This window comes from Nelumbo lutea, chromosome 5 (genome assembly GCF_056320005.1).
Source record: "Nelumbo lutea isolate HS-2025 chromosome 5, American lotus-T2T, whole genome shotgun sequence".
Taxonomy (NCBI): domain Eukaryota; kingdom Viridiplantae; phylum Streptophyta; class Magnoliopsida; order Proteales; family Nelumbonaceae; genus Nelumbo; species Nelumbo lutea.
Window position 1 is genome coordinate 3,814,569 of NC_142688.1, and position 21,457 is coordinate 3,836,025.

At 38.6% G+C, this 21,457-nt stretch overlaps 1 protein-coding gene across 1 annotated transcript in view; it reads left to right on the plus strand.

Moving 5' to 3' along the window:
• Positions 1-3,320: 3,320 nt before the first annotated feature.
• The window catches only part of LOC148849894 (Splicing factor, CC1-like protein), a 28,410-nt gene continuing 10,273 nt past the window's right edge, over positions 3,321-21,457 (plus strand). Inside the window, exons 1-5 of the mRNA XM_088946257.1 lie at positions 3,321-3,635; positions 3,892-4,543; positions 12,874-12,955; positions 13,067-13,123; positions 14,487-14,542. Of these exons, the coding sequence (XP_088802383.1) occupies positions 3,960-4,543; positions 12,874-12,955; positions 13,067-13,123; positions 14,487-14,542 (779 nt within the window). The 5' untranslated portion in view covers positions 3,321-3,635; positions 3,892-3,959. The remainder of the gene's footprint in view (positions 3,636-3,891; positions 4,544-12,873; positions 12,956-13,066; positions 13,124-14,486; positions 14,543-21,457) is intronic.

The window sequence follows — 21,457 nt, forward strand, 5'->3', positions numbered from 1 at the left end:
AAATGTGAGAACTTAGCTTTCTCAAAGAAGAGGACTTAGCCTTTCAAAAGATGAGAACTTAGCTTTTTGTAGCGTTTCCCACTGAAGACGTCAATTGATGTTGCGCGATCTGACTACTCATTGCTGGAGGATGATCTAGATTCAAGTCGGACGGCGCACTAATTGATGAATCAATTTTTTGTGCTAAGTACCTCGTCATTCAGCCTACTTCCAAGTGGCCGATGACTCAGAGGCCAAATTGGAGAATTTTGCTGGGTGAGGACATGGATGTCAAGCTTACCAGGTCGAGCTAGGAGTGGACTAGGTGTTGAGCTGCATATTAGGTGCCAAGCTGACCAGAGGGCCAAGCTGCATATTAGGCGTCGAGCTAACCAGAGGGTCGAACTGCATATTAGGCGTCGAGATAACCAGAGGGCCGAGTTGCATATTAGGTGCCGAGCTGACCAGAGAGCCGAGCTGCATATTAGGTGTCGAGCTGGCCAGAGGGCCAGGTTGCATATTAGGTGCCGAGATGGATTGATTGTTGAGCATCATAATTCTTTAGACCTGCAAAGAATCAATGTCGGACCCGGGGTGGCTAACCCGGTGAGGTTGCTCTGATGCTTAAGTCAATACTCTCATAGTAGACTGCGAGCTAAAAATCACAAAGTTTGAGAACTAGAATATGCTTACTTGCCCCCCTATGCCATTGGGGTTGGTGCCTTTATATCGGCATTGTTTGGCATGGGCTTCACGCATGGAATCCAAGATTTCTGTGAGGTCGTCTAAGTGGTTTGAGATTCCCAGAGGCAACCGCCATGCACATTGACCACCCTCCAAAACGTTTGATACGTGGGCCAACTTCCAATGATCATGGGAGTGTTGGGATATGCATGTCGAATTTGTCGGCGAGCACGTCTCCCATGTCGCTACCTGGACCTCAATCAGGCCAGCACGCCCTCGAGGGAGGTCGCTCCTTGCGTTGAGATCATTTCGAGTAATGATGAGGTGCTGCAGGTCGGCCCTGGACGAGGTGCTTCTAGCCGACCTGAATTGTGGTCCAGGTCAGTGCCTGTGCCGGGTCACCAGGTCGCCAGTTCAGCGCCTATGCCAGGTCGCCAGGTCGCTAGTTCGATGCCTATGCTAGGTCATCTGTTCGGGACACCACCATCTTGGTTAAGTTGTTGCCTAAGTGGTTTCGGGTGTCACCCAGTTGTTCCGAGATGCCACATGTCACAATGTCATTGGAGGGCCAAATCCACCCTCATTAGATTACTTCTTTGATGATGGCGTAATAGATGCGAATAAGGTGTTTCTTGCTATAATTTTTTCCTTTAGTGGCATATAGGCAAAAAAACTGAAAAACTGAACCACCGAAAAAATCGACCGAAATCGAACTGAAAAATCGGTTAATCGAATCGGTCGGTTTGGTTTTGATTAACCATTTAAAAAAACCAGCGGTTAATCGAACTAACCAATATATATATTTATATAGTATTATATATATTATATTAATATTATATATTACATTTTGTTTTGTTTTTTAAAATCTAATAAATGTGAACTGAGATTTTTCAGTTCACATTTATTAGATTTTCGGTTCGCTAGTGTGCCGAACAACCATTTTTGGCTTTTCCCTTTCTTTCCCTCTCTTTGAGCTCTCTCGACTCTCACTCTCACTCTCTGTCTCTCTTAGACTCCCACTCTCGGTCTCTCCCATTCCCAGTTATTCCTTAACGAACCAATGGGCAACGTCCTTCAGTGCTTTGCCTTCGATCAAATCGTCGACAACCTTCGACGATCCCTCCTGCTTCGATGACATTGGTAAATGGTGATCCTTCCTGCTTCCACAATAGCCTGGCACCTTTCCCTCTTTCTATATGAGCTCTCTCTCCTTCGGATTCTCACTCTCTTAGACTCCCACTCTCCTAGTTCTCTTCGTTCTTCCCCAACGAGCCGACACCGACAGCCTTCAACACTCCGCCCTTTGACGTCGAAAGCGATTCCTCCTGCTTCGGCGACATTCTCTCAGACTCCCACTCTCCCTGTCTTGTCGTTCCTTTTTTTTTATATATTTTGAGGGCATAAAAAAACCGAAAAATCGAACCACGATTAACCGGTCAGCTGGTTAACTGATTGCATCAGTTTGGTAAAATGTAAAAATTGAACAAATTGATTCGGTCCAGAAAATCATCCCACGGTTCGGTTAAGCGAACCATGAACACCCCTAATGGCATAGCAAGAGTTCTTTGTTGGTAAAGCGACAAATGTATTTTCCAACATCCAACGGGAAGCAATGGAGGCACGCACAACAATTAAGTTTTGTGTGTGTATTTAAGATAAAATGGGCAATGAAAAGAAAAATAAATAAAGTTCATGTGGATATTTTGGTACTTTAAGACCTTCAATCATATGACCTATGGCCAGGTGTATTCGTTGTAAAGGCTCACTTTGTAAGAGTATAAATATAAATATGTATAGTATAAATGCATATAAATTATTATAAAGTACAAGGTTTTGCACTATACATATTTGTATTTGAACTCCTTTCAAACTAAGCCAAAGTGAAAGTTGAAGGGGTAATTGTCACGTAAGAGGGGTCTTTGTAATTTACCCACGTACTTTGTGGTCAGTGACAATTACCCCCTTGAACTTCCATTTGCAAAAAAAAAAAAAAAAAAAAAAAAAAAGAAAAACCATAAACTTTTACTTTGTGACAAATACCTCATCTATTAGAGTAAAATTAAGATATTTAAAAAAATTTAAATCCCCAAACTATTATTTTCTTAATTATTTGAACGATCTATGATTCGATTAGGTTTCTAAATATAATATTGAAACCTTCTTAGTTACTCTAATAAATCTTTGCAATTTTTGTTAGATTTAATATTCAAATGATATGATAGAGGTTTCTTTTTGATAAATATAAATTTAAAGTTTCGTTTGGTTTTCTTGATTTATTGGAGAAAGGAGTGGATAGTTTTTTATATTTTAGGATGAAGAGATACTTTAATGACAATGAAATAAACCATAATTTAAGGAAACTTGTTTTTGTATAATACTGAATGATTTCTGTTACTTTAGCTAGTTTGGAGAAAATGAAAGATATTTTTGGATCAATTGAGAAAAGGGCAAGAAAATGAAGATAAGAAAAGTTTAAGTGGATGCTTCGGTAATTTAACACATTCAATCTTCTGACTAAACTGCTATGAGGTATTTGTGGCAAAGTGAAAGTTGAAGAGGCTTTGTCACAAAAGAAAGTTAAAAGGGTAAACATAATTGATCCTACCCTATAATACAAGGGTCTTTGTAATTTACAACTAAAAAAAAGGTCCAATGAGCTTTTTCCTTTTTTTCCCCTCGCCCCACTGACCCGATTAGAGACCCTAGCCGGCCTAGCGTCAACCGCCGACCGGCTCAGTTGTAGCGGAGACCGGGGATCGAATCCAGGTCTGATCCGAGGCCCATTGCATATCACGTGATGGTGAGAAGTGAGAACTATCGCTAGGTTTTACTTGTTTGGATTTGTCCCACTAAAATTAAGAAGCCCATCTTTCCGTTCGCTCGGTGAATCGTGTTCATGTTCATCTGCTTCGGCCTTTGTCACTCTGAGCTAAACTCTACTTCGGTATTTGCTCTCCCCTGGCCCTAGACAGGTGAACCTTGCAAACTCACAGTCACAGACACTCTGCTCTGCTTCCTTATAACCAGTGTTCCATCATCTCGCTCCTTTCTTTTAATTGTCTCTTGTTTCATTCTCATTTCTAGGGTTTCTTAATTTATTTTTTAATTTGTCTCTTGACCCCTTAGTTCAAGTTCATATTTGATTTTTTCCCCTTTGCGTTTTTCATGTTCCAATTCCAGTTTCTACTTTTTTCTTTTTCCTTTTGATGAATTTATCGTCTGCTGCAGATTCTTAACAACTTTTAGGGTTTTGGACAAGGTCGTTTAACGGCCTTGTTTTATTCGAAGATCATAGAATGGAGTTCGACGAGTATGATTATTTAGAAAAAACAGTTGAGAATCCGGAAGGGCCAAAGGACAAGGAAATAGTGAATGGTGACGACCGGGCGGTTAAATCAGGAGAAAAAGATCGGAGCCGGAGCTCTAAGCATCGGAGCGACGATAACAATGATGATCTGGATAGCCGTTCGAAGCGGGCAAGATCCGGCGACGACACCCGTGATCGCGACAGGCACAGAGACAGAGGTTCCTCACGTCACCGTTCATCTCCTGACCACCGCTCTAGGGATGGGGAGCGGAGCGAGAAGGAACGACATAGAAACAGCAGGGAAGACAGGGATAGGGAGGAGAGGAGTGGCAAGGAAAGAGACCGGGACCGGGACCGGGACCGAGACCGAGACCGAGAACGCGATAGGGTAAGAGAGCGTGATCGTGAAAGCGAACGAGATAGGGAGAAAGAACGTGAACGATCACGTAGGAGCAGGAGCCACTCGGAAAGGCACCGCAGTGACCGTGATAGGGATGCAGAGCGCGAGAGAGACAGAGAGTTCAGGGAAAGAGAAAAGGAGAGGGAGTCGAGAGAAAGGGATCGAGATAGCAGGTACTCTTTTGGTCCCTTCATACTGGTGAGGATATTCTCGAATGTAACTGCTGAATTATGCACGTTGTGTAATATTATGGCATTTGTTTGTCCATTAAATGTTCAAATGGAGGCATTTGGAAGCTTCTAGCAAATTGTTCTCGATCTTGAAAGTTTCTTAGCGTAGCTCACACTATCTGTACATGAGAAGTTGGTGGGTTTGATCATGTATGATGCATTTTTAGTGTCCAATACCGTGTATTTGAGGAATTCATGCATATATTGATGCTTGAGAATGGTCCAAAAGTATCTTGAGATGGTGCACTTGTAGCCTTGAGCAGAGCTTTTGATCCAAGGACAATAATATTAATATCAATGTCTTGGGGGGAGCTTACAACTTCTTTAAGCCATAATGTGCGTGAGGCTTAAACTTCACAAGCCCTCATTTGATTTTAGCATTAAAATAAATAAACTTGAGAAGAGTTGAGAATTAAAAGACAAGAGCTACATAAAGGGCATATATGTGCATGTGCATTTTACATGCCTCAATTAAGATTTCCTTCTTCCTTCGTTTACATAGTTGAAAATAATGATGCTACCACCAATTTCTAATGATCTGTAACGGAATCTAGATATATATTTTTTTCTTCTAGGAAACGGCTACAAATAAGTTGGGTTTTTTTAGGGGTGGTGGGGATATTAAAACCTAAATTACAGATCAGCAACTGCAAACTCTCAACCCTTCCTAGACAAACATTCAGTATGAAGTACAACATTACAAGTGTTTAAACATTAAAAAGACCCAAGCTTATGACTATAGTGAATTATATATTTAGGTATCAATCTAGACAAATAATCTTTCAAGACCACTTTCTTGTGAGGCACACTCAAGATCTAGGGATGAGCTTGTAAAGGTGAGCCTTGAGACATTTTGCTTGTAGCTTTTTATGCATTAAAGTTGAGTTTCATGGCATTTTCCTTGAATAGAAATAAATTTAGGAGCACTTTGAGATGTAAGATATGAACTTTAGTGAGAAGTTCTTTAGTGCATAAAGTGTTTTTTGTTAAAGGTGTGATATTTTGCTCTTAGTGGCATTGTGTCCTCCTTTAGATGTTATGATTTGCCTCTCTTTCCTTTTGTCCATACTATTTTAATGTGTATTAATACAAATGAAAAAGTGCCAATTTAAAGCACCAATGCAAAGATGGAATGGTAGATAAAAATCGCACCAATCTTCTCCCCATTCTATATCAATGTTTCTATTTTTTCAAAGGGTGGCAGATGATTACTTTTTTCCTCTTCAGCCAGATCTTATACATCCCCACTTTGGTCTCCCTTGATCCATGATGTGGTTAAGCGAAATTTTGATGGATGCAGCTTGGGAAATCCAGGCTGGTCAGGAATTGGGGGAATTATCAGAAATTGTCTTGGTGTCACAATGGTCACATCTTCTGGACCTATAGGCTAATGAGATTTTATAAGAGTGGATAATTGGTAGAAGTGGATTTGAATGTGGTGGTGGGTTGGCTTGAAAACGGCACTATAGGGTATTGGAAATATAGACATGTTATGAGGGGATTAATATCTTTGGCAAGGGGGTTAAGTGCAACGTTTAATTGCATTTGAAGATCAGCTAACAGTATGATTGATGGTTTGACAAGGCAAGAGGTAAATAGAAATAATTTGTTTTTGGGACCTTTAAAAATATTATTTGTTTTGGGGGACAACCCCCAGGGGAGTGTCTGTAAATAAAATGATAGTATGATACAATGGAATGGTTAGCACATGCTAGCCTATGTTAAGGTTTTCTTGGCACATTATGTTTGTTTGTGCATCATTCTTTTTTCATAATCAACAATAATTAATGGTTAGCACATGCTAGCCTATGTTAAGGTTTTCTTGGCACATTATGTTTATTTACGCATCATTCTTTTTTCATAATCAGCAATAATTCTGATTGTTACCAATCAGAAAAGAACGATAACCGAACATGCAACACAATGAATATCAACACATTCACTCTATAATCTCTTGCCTGTGCATAAAACAAGGGTTCTGTCATAGAGTTGCAAAAGAAGTGGGGAGATACAAGATGGAAAAAGAACTTTGCTAGTTTTCCATCTCCATACCCACCACTATTTCTACCACCTTGGAGGTGCTGTTGCAGTATTAGAGATCTGAGGGAGGAGGACATTAAAAGAGGACCTTTTAAAAAGGAAAAAGAAGAAAATGCCAAAAATAAGGGAGCAACATAAGAACTAGCTTGCATTCCTTGTAATGTAGCAAGCCCATATATCCTTTGATACTTAGGTGGTAGATAACTATCTCAATGATTGTGTTTTATCGTTTTCCTGTGCAAAAGAATCATGTGATTGGTTAAATAAAGAGGGAGAAGAGGTGGAAAACCTTGCTAGCTTGTTGGGTTGTGAGGTAGGGGATTGGTCGCTACTGTATTTGGGTTTCCGTTTGGGGGGAACCCAAACTCTGAAAGTTTCTAGTACCCAGTTTTGGAAAGATTCTCAAAGAGGCTTGTAGGGTGGAAGAGAAATTACATTTCTTTAGGAGGAAGAATAAACTTAGTAAAGTCAACCTTGACTTATTTATAAAAAATTTATCAAAAAAACCTCGACTAACCTACTAGTTTATTTCTTATCCACTTCGAAATCCCTAAAAGAGTGGAAAATCAATTGGAGAAAATAATGAGAGATTTCCTATGGGAGTCGAAGGACACAAAGAAGGATCATTTGGTGAAATGGGAGGTGGTGTCTAGAAGTAGGGATAGTGGGGGCCTTTGTATAGGAAATCTTAGACTTGGAAACCTGGTTTTTTTGAGGAAATGGTTATGGAGATTGCCTTTGGAATATGGTAAACTCATAAAGTAATTTTTAGTATCCATGGCATGGAAGATAATGGTTAGGATGCTACTCTTGACCCTAGGGCATTGCGGTCGTCTTCTTGGAAAACAAACCATAGTATATTGGTATATTGTCTTCCTTCTGTACATCAGGTATGATGCTTGTGCAAGTGCTAAAGTGCTCTTTTGGGAAGACGTTTGGTTTAGGGATACCTCCCTTAAAAGATAGATTTCCAGTTATTTATTCTCTCTCCCAAAATAAAGGGTGAGTAATATCCTTTATATATGGGAATGATAATTCTTGGGATTTGGGTTTGAGAAGAGGGTTAAGGCCTTAAGGGAATTTGAAATGGGGATGGTGGATGACCTTATATCTCTTCTCAGTTTCATGTTTCTAGATCATGCTTATTTGGACAGTAGGATTTGCCAGTTTGGTCAGTGTCCCCTTCTTGTTCCTTTACTTTGTTCCTCCTTCACTGCTCTTCTTTAGTCTTCTAATTTGGCATGTCCCTTTCCAATGAAGGAAGTCTGGCATAACCCTTTACCCCCCCCCCCCCCCCCCAAATAAGGGTTTTCTGTTGGGAGGTAATGCTCCAAAAAATTAACACTTTAGACAAGCTTCAAAGAAGAAGGTCAAATTGCTACTTGTCACCTCATATTTGTAGCTTATGCTTAGGTTTTGGTGAGACAATTACACACCTACTATTGTCTTGTCCTTTTGCTTCTTTTGTTTGGAATTGGTTATTAAACTCTCTTTGGTTGTAGGTGGACTCCTCCCCCGGATGTGGCAAGCCTTTTTGACCCAAGTTTTTTAGACTATCGAAGAATAGGGGAAGAGTGATGTGGAGAACCACAAGAGCAGCTATCCTTTGGTCAATTTGGGAAGAAAGAAATGATACAAATTTTCAAGGGATTGGAAGATCTAAGGAGCAAGTGCTTGCATAACTATTAAGGTTATACATTGGTTGAAACCGACTTAGCTATTTAAAGACTACTTAGTTGAGGACATCTCTAGAGGATGGTTTGTAGTGGAAAATTCTACAAGTACAAAGAATGTGATCCAGGAGCAATGGATTCCTTCAATGCAACAAAGAGTGAAGTCCAATTTTGATGGAATCTCCTTGGGTAACCTGGGTCTAGGTCCTAGGTGCACAGGCCCAGGTCCTAGGCGCACCCCTTTCAAAAGGCTTGCGGCTGATGCGCGTTGCGCCTCAGCCCAGGCGTGTGCCTTTTTAAAATTCAGCATTTTTTGCTTTTTTTGAGCCTAACAGCTGGGCCAGGGGCTTCTCTCCCAGACCCCTGACCATGCCCCTCGAGGCAAGCCCGAACAAATCCATGTTAGGGTCTTAAATTCTTATTTCTCACATAAAAATAATGATTTTATAACTTCAATTGTCTTTTAAGAAGATATTTTATTGGAATGAATGAATGGACAACATTAGCCAATAAAATATCTTCTTAAAAGGCAATTAAAGTTATAAATCATTATTTTTTTATGTGAGAAATAAGAATTTAAGACCCTAACATGGGCTTGTTTGGGCTTGCCTCAAGGCTTATGGTACAAAGGCGACTCATAGAATCAAGAATGCAATATACATTGAAGTATTGCAATTGAGGAAAAAGAGATTGTGGGTTTTACATGCGTGAAAATGCTTATATTTTTAAATTTTCATTTGAATACACTTTACATGTTATGTTTATGTATTTTAATTTTTGATAATAGGTTTTTTAAAACATTTATTTTAAAATTAAAATTTATATTTTTCTATTAATATTATGTTTAATATTTTTTGAAATTTCTGACTTTTTTTAAAACTTTTTAGCATTTTTTTTGCATATTTGCGTCTTGCTTCAGAAAGGCATGCGCCTCACCTTGCGCCTCAGGCGCAAATTGGCCCTTGCGCTTTTTTTGCGCCTTGTGCTTTTAAAACACTGGGCACCATTCAAAGTCTTGAGACTAGCTAAGCAATGGGGACTTTACAATCTTGAGTTTGAAGGAGACTCTAAACTGCTAATAGGTTGGCTGCAAATAAAGAGTTCGAGAGTTTGGACATACATACAGCAAATGAGGGAAATTTCTTGCTTAGCAAAGGAAGCTGGGGCAACCTTCAATGGACCAGGAGGTTAGCTAATGGTTTAGCTGACACCTTGGCAAAGCAAGGGACTCTTAGAAACAATTTAATTTGGGCTATGTTGTAATGTTTTAGAAAACTAGGGGTCAACACTTGTAGGTGGTTGACAGGTGAACTCTTTAAACTTCTGTATTAATGAAAGTTAACTGTTTCCAATAAAAAAGAATCACATGGTTGGTTGGGTAAATGACTGACATCATTGGAGGAAGCTATTATGTTTTCATAATTTCCTGCATGATATGTGCGTTACTTTTTTCATATATATATATATTTTGATAAGTATTACTTTTTTCATATTACCCTCGCTATTTTCTCTCTTTCCAAATAGTCCACTGGAAAGCAAAAGTTGTTAAATTCAAAGAAAGCAAAATTTTGTTTTTCACTTAATATTATTTATTTGACCTTTGTTGGTACCTTGGTTTGATAATTCATAACAAGGGAGGGATAGAGGAGGATGTGGCCCATATAATTAGAGCAAGATGGGCAAAATTGGAGGGGGTGCATCTGGAGTCCTATGCGATAGGCAAATACCATTTCAATTAAAAAGGAAATTTGTATAAAGCAGTCGTATGCCCAGCAATACTGTATGGAACTGAGTGTTGGGTGCATCTGGAGTCCTATGCGATAGGCAAGTACCACTTCAATTAAAAAGGAAATTTGTATAAAGCAGTTGTATGCCCAGCAATACTGTATGGAGCTGAGTGTTGGGCAATCAGGGAACAACATGTCCAACAAATGACTGGAAAAAATGTGTATGCTGAGATGGATGAGTGGAAAAACTATGAAGTAGGGCCAGAAGTTCAGTCACGTGCATAGAAGATCATCTTACAGCACCCTTAAGAATATAGTTATCTGTTACAAGTTGAAGAGGTGGGAAATGATTTAAGTGTTCACAATTTATAATGAATATGACATTAAACAGAAAAGAATGGGAAAACTGGATTCGTGTAGTTGAGTCTATATAGTTAGGATAAGGCTTAGATGATGACTTACTTGTTTTGAGAAAACCAAGTACTACCTCATTACAATAATTTAACTTATTTTCATTAATTAAAAATGATCAATGGAAATGGTATGTTTTATTCTTTTTTTTTTATTTCATGAAGGAAAATCCATGGATGTATTGACCACATTCATTACTATGTTTGAAAAGTAAATTCCAAAAACAAATAGCAAATACAAAACTTATATAATCTAGCACTTTGCTTATGCCCATGGGAAAAGGCAATCATAAGTGTCCATTAAAACCAAAGAAGATTATGGTGATACATACAGTAAAATGCTAGTAACAAGATGACAACTCTCTTCTCTCCTAAAAGAATGCTCCCACACTGCAAACAACCCCTAAACAGATATCAAACCTACAATTACAATTTTCTCGTACTTTACGTTTCTAAAAAAATGCTATGATCAATGTCACAGGTCTCTCAAGTTGTTGCTGCCCAATGTAATTGAAACAAGAGAATCCAAATTACTAGATGCTTTTCTGTCCTTGAATTTTTTTTCATTCTTCTTCTCTTATCTATACCTTTTCTTTTTGGATTCTTTAATGTCCAAATTCTGGTATATATTTAGTAAATTTCTGTTCATGGTCTATTTTCCATCCAAGTTGATACAGACACCATATGAGATGAACCAAGTATCACTAGCACTTCTTTTGCCTCCTCCTGGCTGGAGGCCCTTTAAAATCTATAGGTTTTCTTGTTAAAAATCTTTTCACTTGAATTTTTTTTTAATCTCAACGAAATTATTATTTTTTTCTTGCACTTATTCTGGCAAAAGTGATGCTCAAGTTTCATATTGTTACTTGTGCTGTTTATCGGTGCTGGAAATTTTGAATATTGAAAAGTAGATTGTGAAATTCGCAGATATGCTAGAGCAATCTTCAGATGATCTTTCTGGAAACTGAGCCAGGCTCAGGAATTCAGGTCATGGGTCTTAAAATTTCCTTTTTCCTTAACTTATCACAGTTTAGAAGCTTGTGTTGCAAGATTGGAGTCTTAAGCATTTCGAGGTTTTTGACAAGGAGTGGGTGATGTATGTTATGATTTGGTTATCATCCAGCTCAGAACACAGCAGCTTAATTATATTTATTCTGTTGCAGAAATGCGGGTGAGGGAGTAAAGGGCTCTGCTTTACAGAAATACTGCGTCCTCTGATGGTTGTGTGGAAAATTGGTGTTCAATTGGCTGCCAGATCTTTGATAAAACTTGTGCTCGATAAAATATTATAAATGATTATTACTTCTATTGATAATTGTTCACAAAGATATAGGATTTTGGGCTGCCTGTAGCTCAACTAAGGTCCTTTGGCAGCTGTCAAATTTCATTATTTGTAGGTTCTGTGCCATACGCAAGTCAAGATTTTCAGCATGCAACTGATAGGCGAGTTGTTTTCTGAAGTCCTTACTTATTTGGGGGCATTTTTAGGTTCTTGCTATGCTAGGTTCCTTGGCAATTCCATTTGCCTTTCATTTTCTCCACTATATCCATTTTACATATTTTTCTCTTTGACTCTGTTTTATTCCTTTGTTCTCACACTTTTGATCTCTAAAAATTTTGCTGCATACAAAATGGCTAGTAGCTTCTTACATGTGCTTGCTTGGTTTCTCCTTGGTGTGTTTCCTTCTTTTAACTATATCTTGACTATTAAACATTTTGGTCTAGTAGAACCAGTCAAATACATGTTTATATCCATGGTGATCAAAATGATGATGTGATTGTGCTATGCTCATTAGTCAACATATAGTTAGACCATAACAATATAGTTTCCGTCTCTCTCTGTTTTCCTGGAATATCTCTTGTTTTACTGCAACACAGCTCATGCTCCAAACTGATGGCAGATGTGATAAACTAGAGTTTTTTGCTCAGTATTGTAGTTGGCATAATCTGGTGTTAATAACTGTCATATGTTTGCTGTTTTCAGACTTCTTAGTCAAACAGGGAAAAGGTGGGAAATAGCCGTTACTGCTTCATTGATTTATTCTAGATTTTACACTTACAGTAGTTAGATACCAGAATCTTGATATTTCAGTTACTGATATTAATTAATGTTCATGTTCTGGTTAGTTCTTTATATATTCTGCAAGTCAGAAACTATTCATTTACATTTGTTACATAGGTCATGTCACCATAACCTGTGATGTGCTGTCAGAGAAAGAAACATGCCGCTGTTACAGGAATTTTCGTTTTGAAAATATTCTGTATCTTGTCATATGGAATGCTTTGTTTTTTTGGAGGTTGCTTTATGGATGACCTTATCATCTTGCTTTAGTTTTTGTGAAAATGATGTACTTTTTAGATGATAAATATACAGAGCAGTGATTCATCATGTCTGGTTGATATTTGAGATTTCTATGTTGCAGGCGATATAAAGAGAAAAAGGAGGAAGTGGCAGAGCCAGAGGCTGATCCTGAACGAGATCAAAGGACTGTATTTGCTTATCAGGTCACAAAATTTCCTTTTATGGTGCCATTTTCAATATTTTATTCACCAAATCCCCCCCCCCCCCCAAAGGCATGAATTGTTGCTAATTGCTATTTTCAGTGATTTGAGCAGATTTGTTTGAAGGCAGATGAAAGGGATGTATATGAATTCTTTTCAAGGGCCGGCAAGGTCTATCTCTCTCTCTCTCATACTCAAAATTCTTATCTGGCCATATTTATTACCTTTTTTTTTCTGTTTTTCTTGCACCCTATTCTTTTGAGTTTTGAGTGCATTTTGTTGTTGCATTATGCTATATTTGAATGTCTTCTATTGGGTTACTTATCAATCCCCACCCCCATGAAAAAGGAATATTCTCTTGAACATGTTTGCTTTTTCAAGAAAGCGGCCCAGGACAATCAGCTCCACACATAAAAGGAGTTTCTGATAAAAAGAACCACAGAAAGCATAGAACCAGGCAATTAAAATGCTAGGCTTATTTGGCAATTCTAGGACTATTCGATAAACACTAACCAGCACAGACTGGATGAGACCTACCAACTGTGGGGAAGCTCTGGTTCTAAAAACATGCAAAAAGTTGTAACTCTTTAATGGGGAATGGATCAGTAAATGAATGAATAAAATGCCCAGTTTGACTGTCAATAGAGGGATAAATGCAATACACTATTTACTGTACATATCATGCATGTTTATTTATTGCAATTTTCTACACATTCCCTAGACTATTTTTTTATTGGTAACTTTAAAGACAATTTTATTAATAATCAGGGATAAAGTACAACACTGTCCCTAGACTATTTCCAATCAACCTATAAAATGCCTATGGTCAAGGGGTCAAACCATTACCAATATTGGTCCCTCGTATCCAGCATCTTGAAAGAGGTGGCTCTGATACAGGTCTTGCTTTGGCTTTTTCTTGCATGAAGTGGCTGCTCTCAGACTTAACCCGCATTATCACAGTTAGTCCTGTAAGTGGAGTGAGTTTGAAGCAAATCAAGCAAGATTCGAATTTGACTAGAGATATGGTGATTTGATGTCTGATGGGTATTTAAAAATTATAACTGAATTTGAATTTATTTATATAATCGAACATTGACAAATTGATACTAAAATCACTCTTTTCCGTTCTAATAGGATTAGAAAAATGAAGGACTAAAACTGGATGTACTAAATCCTTCACTTTACTTTGGTTTCCCATTTTATTTTGCATGTTGCTTCTATTATGAAAGTTGTGTATTATTAAGATTGAGATGCATTATTTCATTATTTTTACTTCTCATTGTGTTATTTTGTGTCTTCCATGAAGCATTCTTTTATTGGTTCTTTTTGTGCTTTTTTTTTTTGCATTTAGTGAGTTTAATGGTGCACTTAAAACGTGACAGGCAATCATATAGGCTGCCTTTCATGGTGCCAATGATTAAACTATAAAGTTATCTTGTCAGGAGATTGTCTTTTGTAAGTTGAACATTTTGTATATGTTATCATAGTTGTCCATCTATTTTCTTGTTAACAACACTATGTTTACCGTTTTCAGGTGCGGGATGTGCGTCTCATAATGGATCGCAATTCAAGACGTTCAAAGGGAGTTGGGTAATTTTTTCTTCTCTATTGTTATGTGATATTTTTTAAAATTTCATTTAAAAGAATTGTTAATTGTGGGCCTTATTAATTTAATTTTGATCACACAGTTATAAGTTTATAAGAATGACATATGAACCTGGAATGCTTTGTGGGATTGCCATGTCATAGAAAATCTACAAAAGAATGTTTTTTTTTTTTAATTTATGGCTAGGTTTATATTAATAACAACTTAGTATCTAGGTAAGCTGAACCTTTTCTTCAGACAAATATGGGTTGATGTAGCTCATTGTTAGAAATGAATTTTATGTAACGGTGAGGTTGGCATTTGGTTCACTCATTTGTATTTTTTTCCTTTCTTTTTAAGGCTTGATTGCATGTAGAACAAAGGAAATGAGTTATTACAAAAAAAAACCTTATTTCTTGATTAGAATATTTCATAAAGTTCATGATAGAAAGTTTTCAGTGCCTGTGGTTGGGTTTGATTTGTTGACTCATTGAAGTGTTGATGCCAAATTTCATCATCATCATCCATGCTTTATCTTTTTTTTGATGAATGATAATAAATTTATTAATTCAGAAGTAGATTTAGAGTGAGTTCATACAACATCCCAAGGAGAGGCGCGAGCTACACCCCTCCTTGAATCTTACAAGTAAACTAGGAAGGAAAAGCAAGAATCACAACTAAGCCCAAAACAATTCTTCCCTATTTACCCCTTGCTTAGCTAACATATTTGACAAAGTATTTGCTGATCTCCCTACCCACTGTACAGTGACCAACATATTCCTTGTCAACCAACTAAATTTCTTCATTTCATTCTTGTAACGCCACATAGCTTCTTCAGGATTTTTCAACCAACCCACCACCACTTTGGAATCCCCCTCGATTGTTAGGTGTTGCACCCCCAGTTGGTTTGCAAATTGTACCCCTTGTACAATAGCTAAAAGTTCTTTCCTGATGGAGTCCCCAATTCCCAAGGGACCTGAGTAGAGCAACAAAATCTCTCCCTTCTCATTTCTCGAAGCACCCCCCATTCCGGATAATCCTGGATTACCCATGCTACTTCTATCAAAATTCAACTTTAGTGAGCCTTCAGATGGAGGAGACCAACTTGTAATTGATTTGTCCTTTAAGGACGAACACCTCACTACTGCTGACCAATTTCTCCAAAGGTCATTAAAGGAAAATTGATGAAAGATTTATAAGGTCTTCAGCCAAGGTATTGCCCTATTTAACACATAGTCTTTCAATTCCTGACTGCTCCTTTCCTTTTCTTGAAAAATTCTAACATTCCTTTCTTCCCAAAGAGTCCAAATCAAGGCAGCACGAGCACATCTCCACATAATTCTCCCTATTTTTGTAGGCCAATAAAAGGTAGAATGGTTGAAGAGCATGTGAACTTCTTCTAGTAGACTCCAACTACTCCCAAACAACGAAAGTAGCCAAGCCCAAAGGTCTGCAGAAAAGGGACAAGATATTAATAGGTGGTTACAATCTTCATCGTGAGCTCTACAGAGGGTACACCAATTAGGAGAAACACAGAGGAAAGGTCTTCTCTTTTGTAGGTTATCTAGAGTGTTTACTTTCCCATGGAATACTTTCCAACAAAATGCCATAATTTTTTGGGGAATTGGCATGCACCAAATTTCTTCTGACGGAAAGTGTTGGTGAGTAGAAAGTTGAGAGATGGACTTGAAGAAAGAAGCACAAGTGAAGCTTCCATTGGGTTTAGGAGTCCATACCCTCTTATCTGGCTTGGAGGGATCCAAACAAACCTAATTAAGACAATCAAGCAAGACAGAAAGAGATTCAATTTCATCATCCCTAAGTCCTCTACGAAACCCAAAATCCCAAGTAGGATCTAAGGGTGTTCCCAAAGGTGAGACAAATTTCGAGACCACCTCTTTTTTGTACAAAGAAACAGAAAATAATGAGGGGAACAAATCCTTTAAAGGTGTGTCTCCTATCCAAATATCCTCCAAAAAATGAACAGTGTTGCCAGAACAAACTTCATACCTGATAAAATTGAGGAATTAAGGAAGGGTGTTGTGAATGACCTTCCAAGGTGCTGCTAGGTTAGCTTGCCTTGATACACCAGCATCCCATCCATTCTCTGATCTCCCATGAATGCTTCCCACCACCTCATGCCATAATCTCTCTCTTTCCAATTGTCATCGCCACAACCATTTCCCTAACAGAGCTTGGTTTTTTCTAGTTACCCTCCCAAGTCCCAAACTCCCTTCTTCTTTACTTTTGCACACAATTTCTAACCAAGTGATCATTTTTTTCTTGTCCCGGGCTCCCATAAGAAATCTCTCATCAACTTCTCCAGTTTCCTAGCTTCCCTAACTGGTTTCCTAACAACAGACAAAAAATAGGTAGGTAAGTTAGCCAAGGTAGCTCTTATTAGGGTAATTCTCCCTCTTAAAGAGACTTAATTCCTCTTCCATGAGGCTAATCTCTTCTCAAACTTTTCTATCACTAGGGTCCAAAATCTACTCTCCCTAGGATTTGTTCCCAAAGGAAGCCCTAAGTATGACGTAGGCTAAGCAGAGGTGGAACACTCAAGACACTCCGCAATAGCCTCGACCTCCCCTACCTCCAAATTTATACCCGCTATGCAACTCTTTTCCAAATTTATTCTCAAATTAGAAATACTTTCAAATCCTTTGATTAGCTCCTTTAGGTTTGCTACCTTTTCGCTAAAAGCTCATTCACAAAAGATCATTAGGTCATCTGCAAACTGAAGGTGGGTGACGGGGACTTGGTGTCTCCCTATTCTTCAACCCCTAATGGCATCTTCGCTGTCAGCCTTAGTAATGATCCTACTAATTACATCAGCTACTAAGGTAAAAAGGAAGGGTGAGAGTGGGTCCCCTTGCCTGACACCCCTGCAAGCTGGAAAAAAGTCCCTCACCACACCGTTTACTAGAATAGGGTAGTGATAAGTACTGATACACCCAAAAATCCAACTACATCACTTGTCCCCAAACCCACAGTTTCGCATAACCTCTAATAGAAACTCCCAGTCCACCAAATCATAGGTCTTTTCAAGATCCAATTTACAAATGAAACCTCTCTTTCTAGACCTTTTCGTTTCCTCCACACTCATTCGCAATTAAGATCTGATCTGTTATTTGTCGCCCTTGAATGAAAGCCCCCTGGGTTTCACTAATGATAGAAGGGATGATTGTTTTGATCCTCAACGAGAGCACTTTAGCTAGAATTTTATAGATGCTTGTCACCAAACTAATAGGCCTATAATCTTTTGGATGGTTGGCATTATTCTTCTTAGGTATCAAGGCCAAAAAGGTGGCATTAATTCCAGGGCTTATAATGTGATTGTCTGCAAATTCCTTAAAGACTTCAATTAAATCCTCTTTCAATACCTCCCAATAGTCTTGATAAAAACCCATTGTAAAGCCTTCTGGACCTGGAGCCTTGGATCTATCCATTAGAAAGACAGCTTTCTTAATCTCTTCTTCCTCTAAATCCCTTTCCAGCCACCTTGCCACTCCATCATCAATTCTTGGCCATTCCACCCCTTCCACGACTACTCTCTCACTCAAAGGTCTTCTATAAATTGATTTGAAGTGGTCCACAAATTTTCTGTCTATGTCATCCTGGTTGGTAATCACCTCCTCTCCTTTCTCTAGCTTGGTCACAAGATTCTTTCTTCGTCTCCCATTTGCCAAATCATGGAAAAATCTAGTGTTCCAATCGCCTTCCTTAATCCACTTGTGTCTAGATTTTTGTCTCCAACTGATTTCTTCCCTCAGTAACACCTCTTCCAAATCCTTTTTCAATTGTCTCCTTAACACTCTGTCCTCCTCAGTCAACCCATTTTAAGATTCCTTTACATCTAAGTTTTCTATTCGAATGATTAGGCACAATTTTTGCTCAACAATTCTACCAAAATGATCTCTATTCCACTCTTTTATTTTGGCTCTCAACTTTTTTAATTTCTTATGAAACTTGATCCCCTTCCATCTTATCCCCCTCTCCTCCTCACCCCACCATTCCTTCACTTTTTTCACAAAATCTGGATGGGTAAGCCACATATTTTCGAATCTAAAAGGTTTGGGTCTTGTAGGAAAAAACTCGGTACCTATCTGGATAGGACAATGATCGGAGTGACCCTGGGTAACGCTCTAGCAATCAAGTTTTCCAAACTATTCTCCCAGGCAAGGTTAAATAAGAACCTGTCCAACTTCGAGCACAAAGGGGTTTCCTGAATGTTGGACCAAGTGTAACTGGTTTGCAGCAGAGGTGTTTCCTTCAATTCACATTCTTCAATAAAACCATTAAATTTCCTCATGCTTGTTGTAATTACCTGTTGGGGATTACTGGTTTCATCAGAGAATCTAATGACATTAAAATCCCCGCCCAGGCACCAAGGGCCATACCATAGCCCCTTGATTGCATATAGTTCCTCCCACATCTCATTCCTCTCTCTATTGGAATTAGGGCCATAAACATTGGTTAAGACCCATACACACCCATCCTCTACATCCTTACACTTGATGGAAACCGAGAATCTGTCTATCAATTCTTCCACTACTTCCACCACATCCTCCCTCCACAGTGTTACGATCCCCCCCGAGGCTTCCCAAGAAGGAGACGAGCTCCAACCTAAACCTCTAGTACTCCAAAAACTCTCACCCATCTCCCATCTAATTCCATCATTTTGGATTCTTGTAACAACACAATACAGGTTTTCCTTTTCGGAGTAGGTCTTCGATTACCCTTCTCTTTCTTGCACTCCCTAACCCTCTTTCATTCCAGCTAATAATTTTCATCGAGACAAAATAGCAAAAACACCCATGAAAAGGCCATAATCTCCGCATTTTAGGCCCTTCCTCCTATCCCCTCTACCACTAAATCCTAAATCTCCCTCAATGTCTGAGATTAGCCTTTCCACTTCAGATCTTTTTTTCTTCTTTGTTCCTTTCCTCCTCCTCCCCCCCCCCCCTTCCTAGTACAACAATCATCCTCTTTCTTTTCTCCACCCTTTCCAGCCAATGTCTGAGGAAGAATTTTACCCTGCTCACACTTATTTTGGTTACATCATCTCTCTGAGAATTCGTCCTTTTTTTTAGTTCCTCCATCATTGTACAGATCAACTCCCAAATTCTGTCCACCTCCCCCTTACTACTTCCTTCCATCACCTTCTCTCCTCCTTCCACTATCACCCTCTATCTTGCATCAGAACCTCCTGGATGGGAAGCCGGCATATCTGTTACAGGCATAGCACACAAGTCAGTACCTAAAAAAGAATTGACACCCATACCTGGTGGGACGGGGGTAGGACTAGAATCATTGGAATTTAGTTGCTAACAGGCAACAACTGGTTGTAAGGACTAAAAAAGAATTGACACCCATACCTGGTAGGACGGGGGTAGGACTAGAATCACTGGAATTTAGTTGCTAACAGGCAACAAATGGTTGTAAGGACTAAAAAAGAATTGACACCCATTGGCTGGCATCATCCATGCTTTATCCCAACTATATGTTGTCACTTGTCAGCTACATTAATCCTGTTTCGCCAATCCGTTCTATTTAAAATCATTTTGGTCTTCCCCCAACTCTTCTAGCCCCTTCCACTTGTAACAAATCACTTCTTCTAACTGGACCTGTTGGTGGTCTTCTATGCACGTGATCAAACCATCTTAGCCTACAGTCTCAGTCTCTCTCTCTCTCTCTCATTTTATCACTTATTGGAGCTACTCCTAGGTTTCTATGGATGGCTTCATTTCTGATTGTATGCTTTCTAGTTTTTCCACTCATCCATAATAGCATTCACATTTGCCACACTCATTTTCTGGACATGTTGTTTCTTGGCTGCCCAACACCTTGCTCTAGACAGCTAGCACTACAACTGTTTTATAGAATTTTCCTTTCAATTTACGTGATATTCTCCTATCATACAATAGTCCAGAGGTGCCCCACCATTTTGCCCAACCTGCTCTATTTCTCTGGGTGGTGTCTTCCTCAATCTGTCTCTTGTTATGAATTATTGAACCAAGGTACTGGAAATGGTCACATTGAGTTATTTCTTGCTTTCCACAAGTGTATGCTGGTTTACACTACTATTATTACTAAATTTACATGTCATATACTTTGTTGATGCCAAATTTCTTTTTTTTTTTTCGTTTTTTTTTGAAAAATAACTGTGGAGCTTTATTGATTAATGAAAATAATAGTAAATATGTACAAGAGTAACTCCCAAAACATTTGTTCCCCATTCACCCTTTGCATGGCCAAGCTGTTTGCTGATTTGTAAACTCATTTGGATATACCCACCTCTCCCATTCATTGCTTGGCTTCGCTCATGAGTTACTGCCACAGAACTCAGCCATTTTTCTTTAACCAACTCACCACTACCTTTTTACCAAATTTGCTGGTTTCAGGATTTAGCTATGTTTAAATACGTTTTGCCATAAGTGAAAAAATGTAAAATTTATGTGTTGTGCCTGAGTAGTGATCCTTTATACCAAGGTTCTAAATAACAATACAGACCGGTATGTTGTTTGGGTTGTATCAGCCTGTATTGAGCTGCAGTTTTTTTTTTTTAACTTGTTCAAGGGGTCGGTTTAAGACCCATCTACACCCTGAACCAGCTCAGATCCCAAAACACCCACTTTAAGGGCGTATCGGGGGTTGCTGATACGTGCTATGTATCGACAGATACACCCTAATACATTTTGATACTTTGAACCTTGCTTTTTGCATTTATTGTTCACTTCTCTCTCACATGGCGTGTCTCTTGGATATTGTTTATAAAGCTTGGTTATAACTAATAGTTGAGCCCTCCCATTCATCATTAGTCAAGCCCAAGGGGCCTTCATTCAAGGACATCAGATAATTGATCAGATTTTGATTGCAAATGAGTGCGTGGTGGAAATGAAGAGATCTAGGAAAAGAGG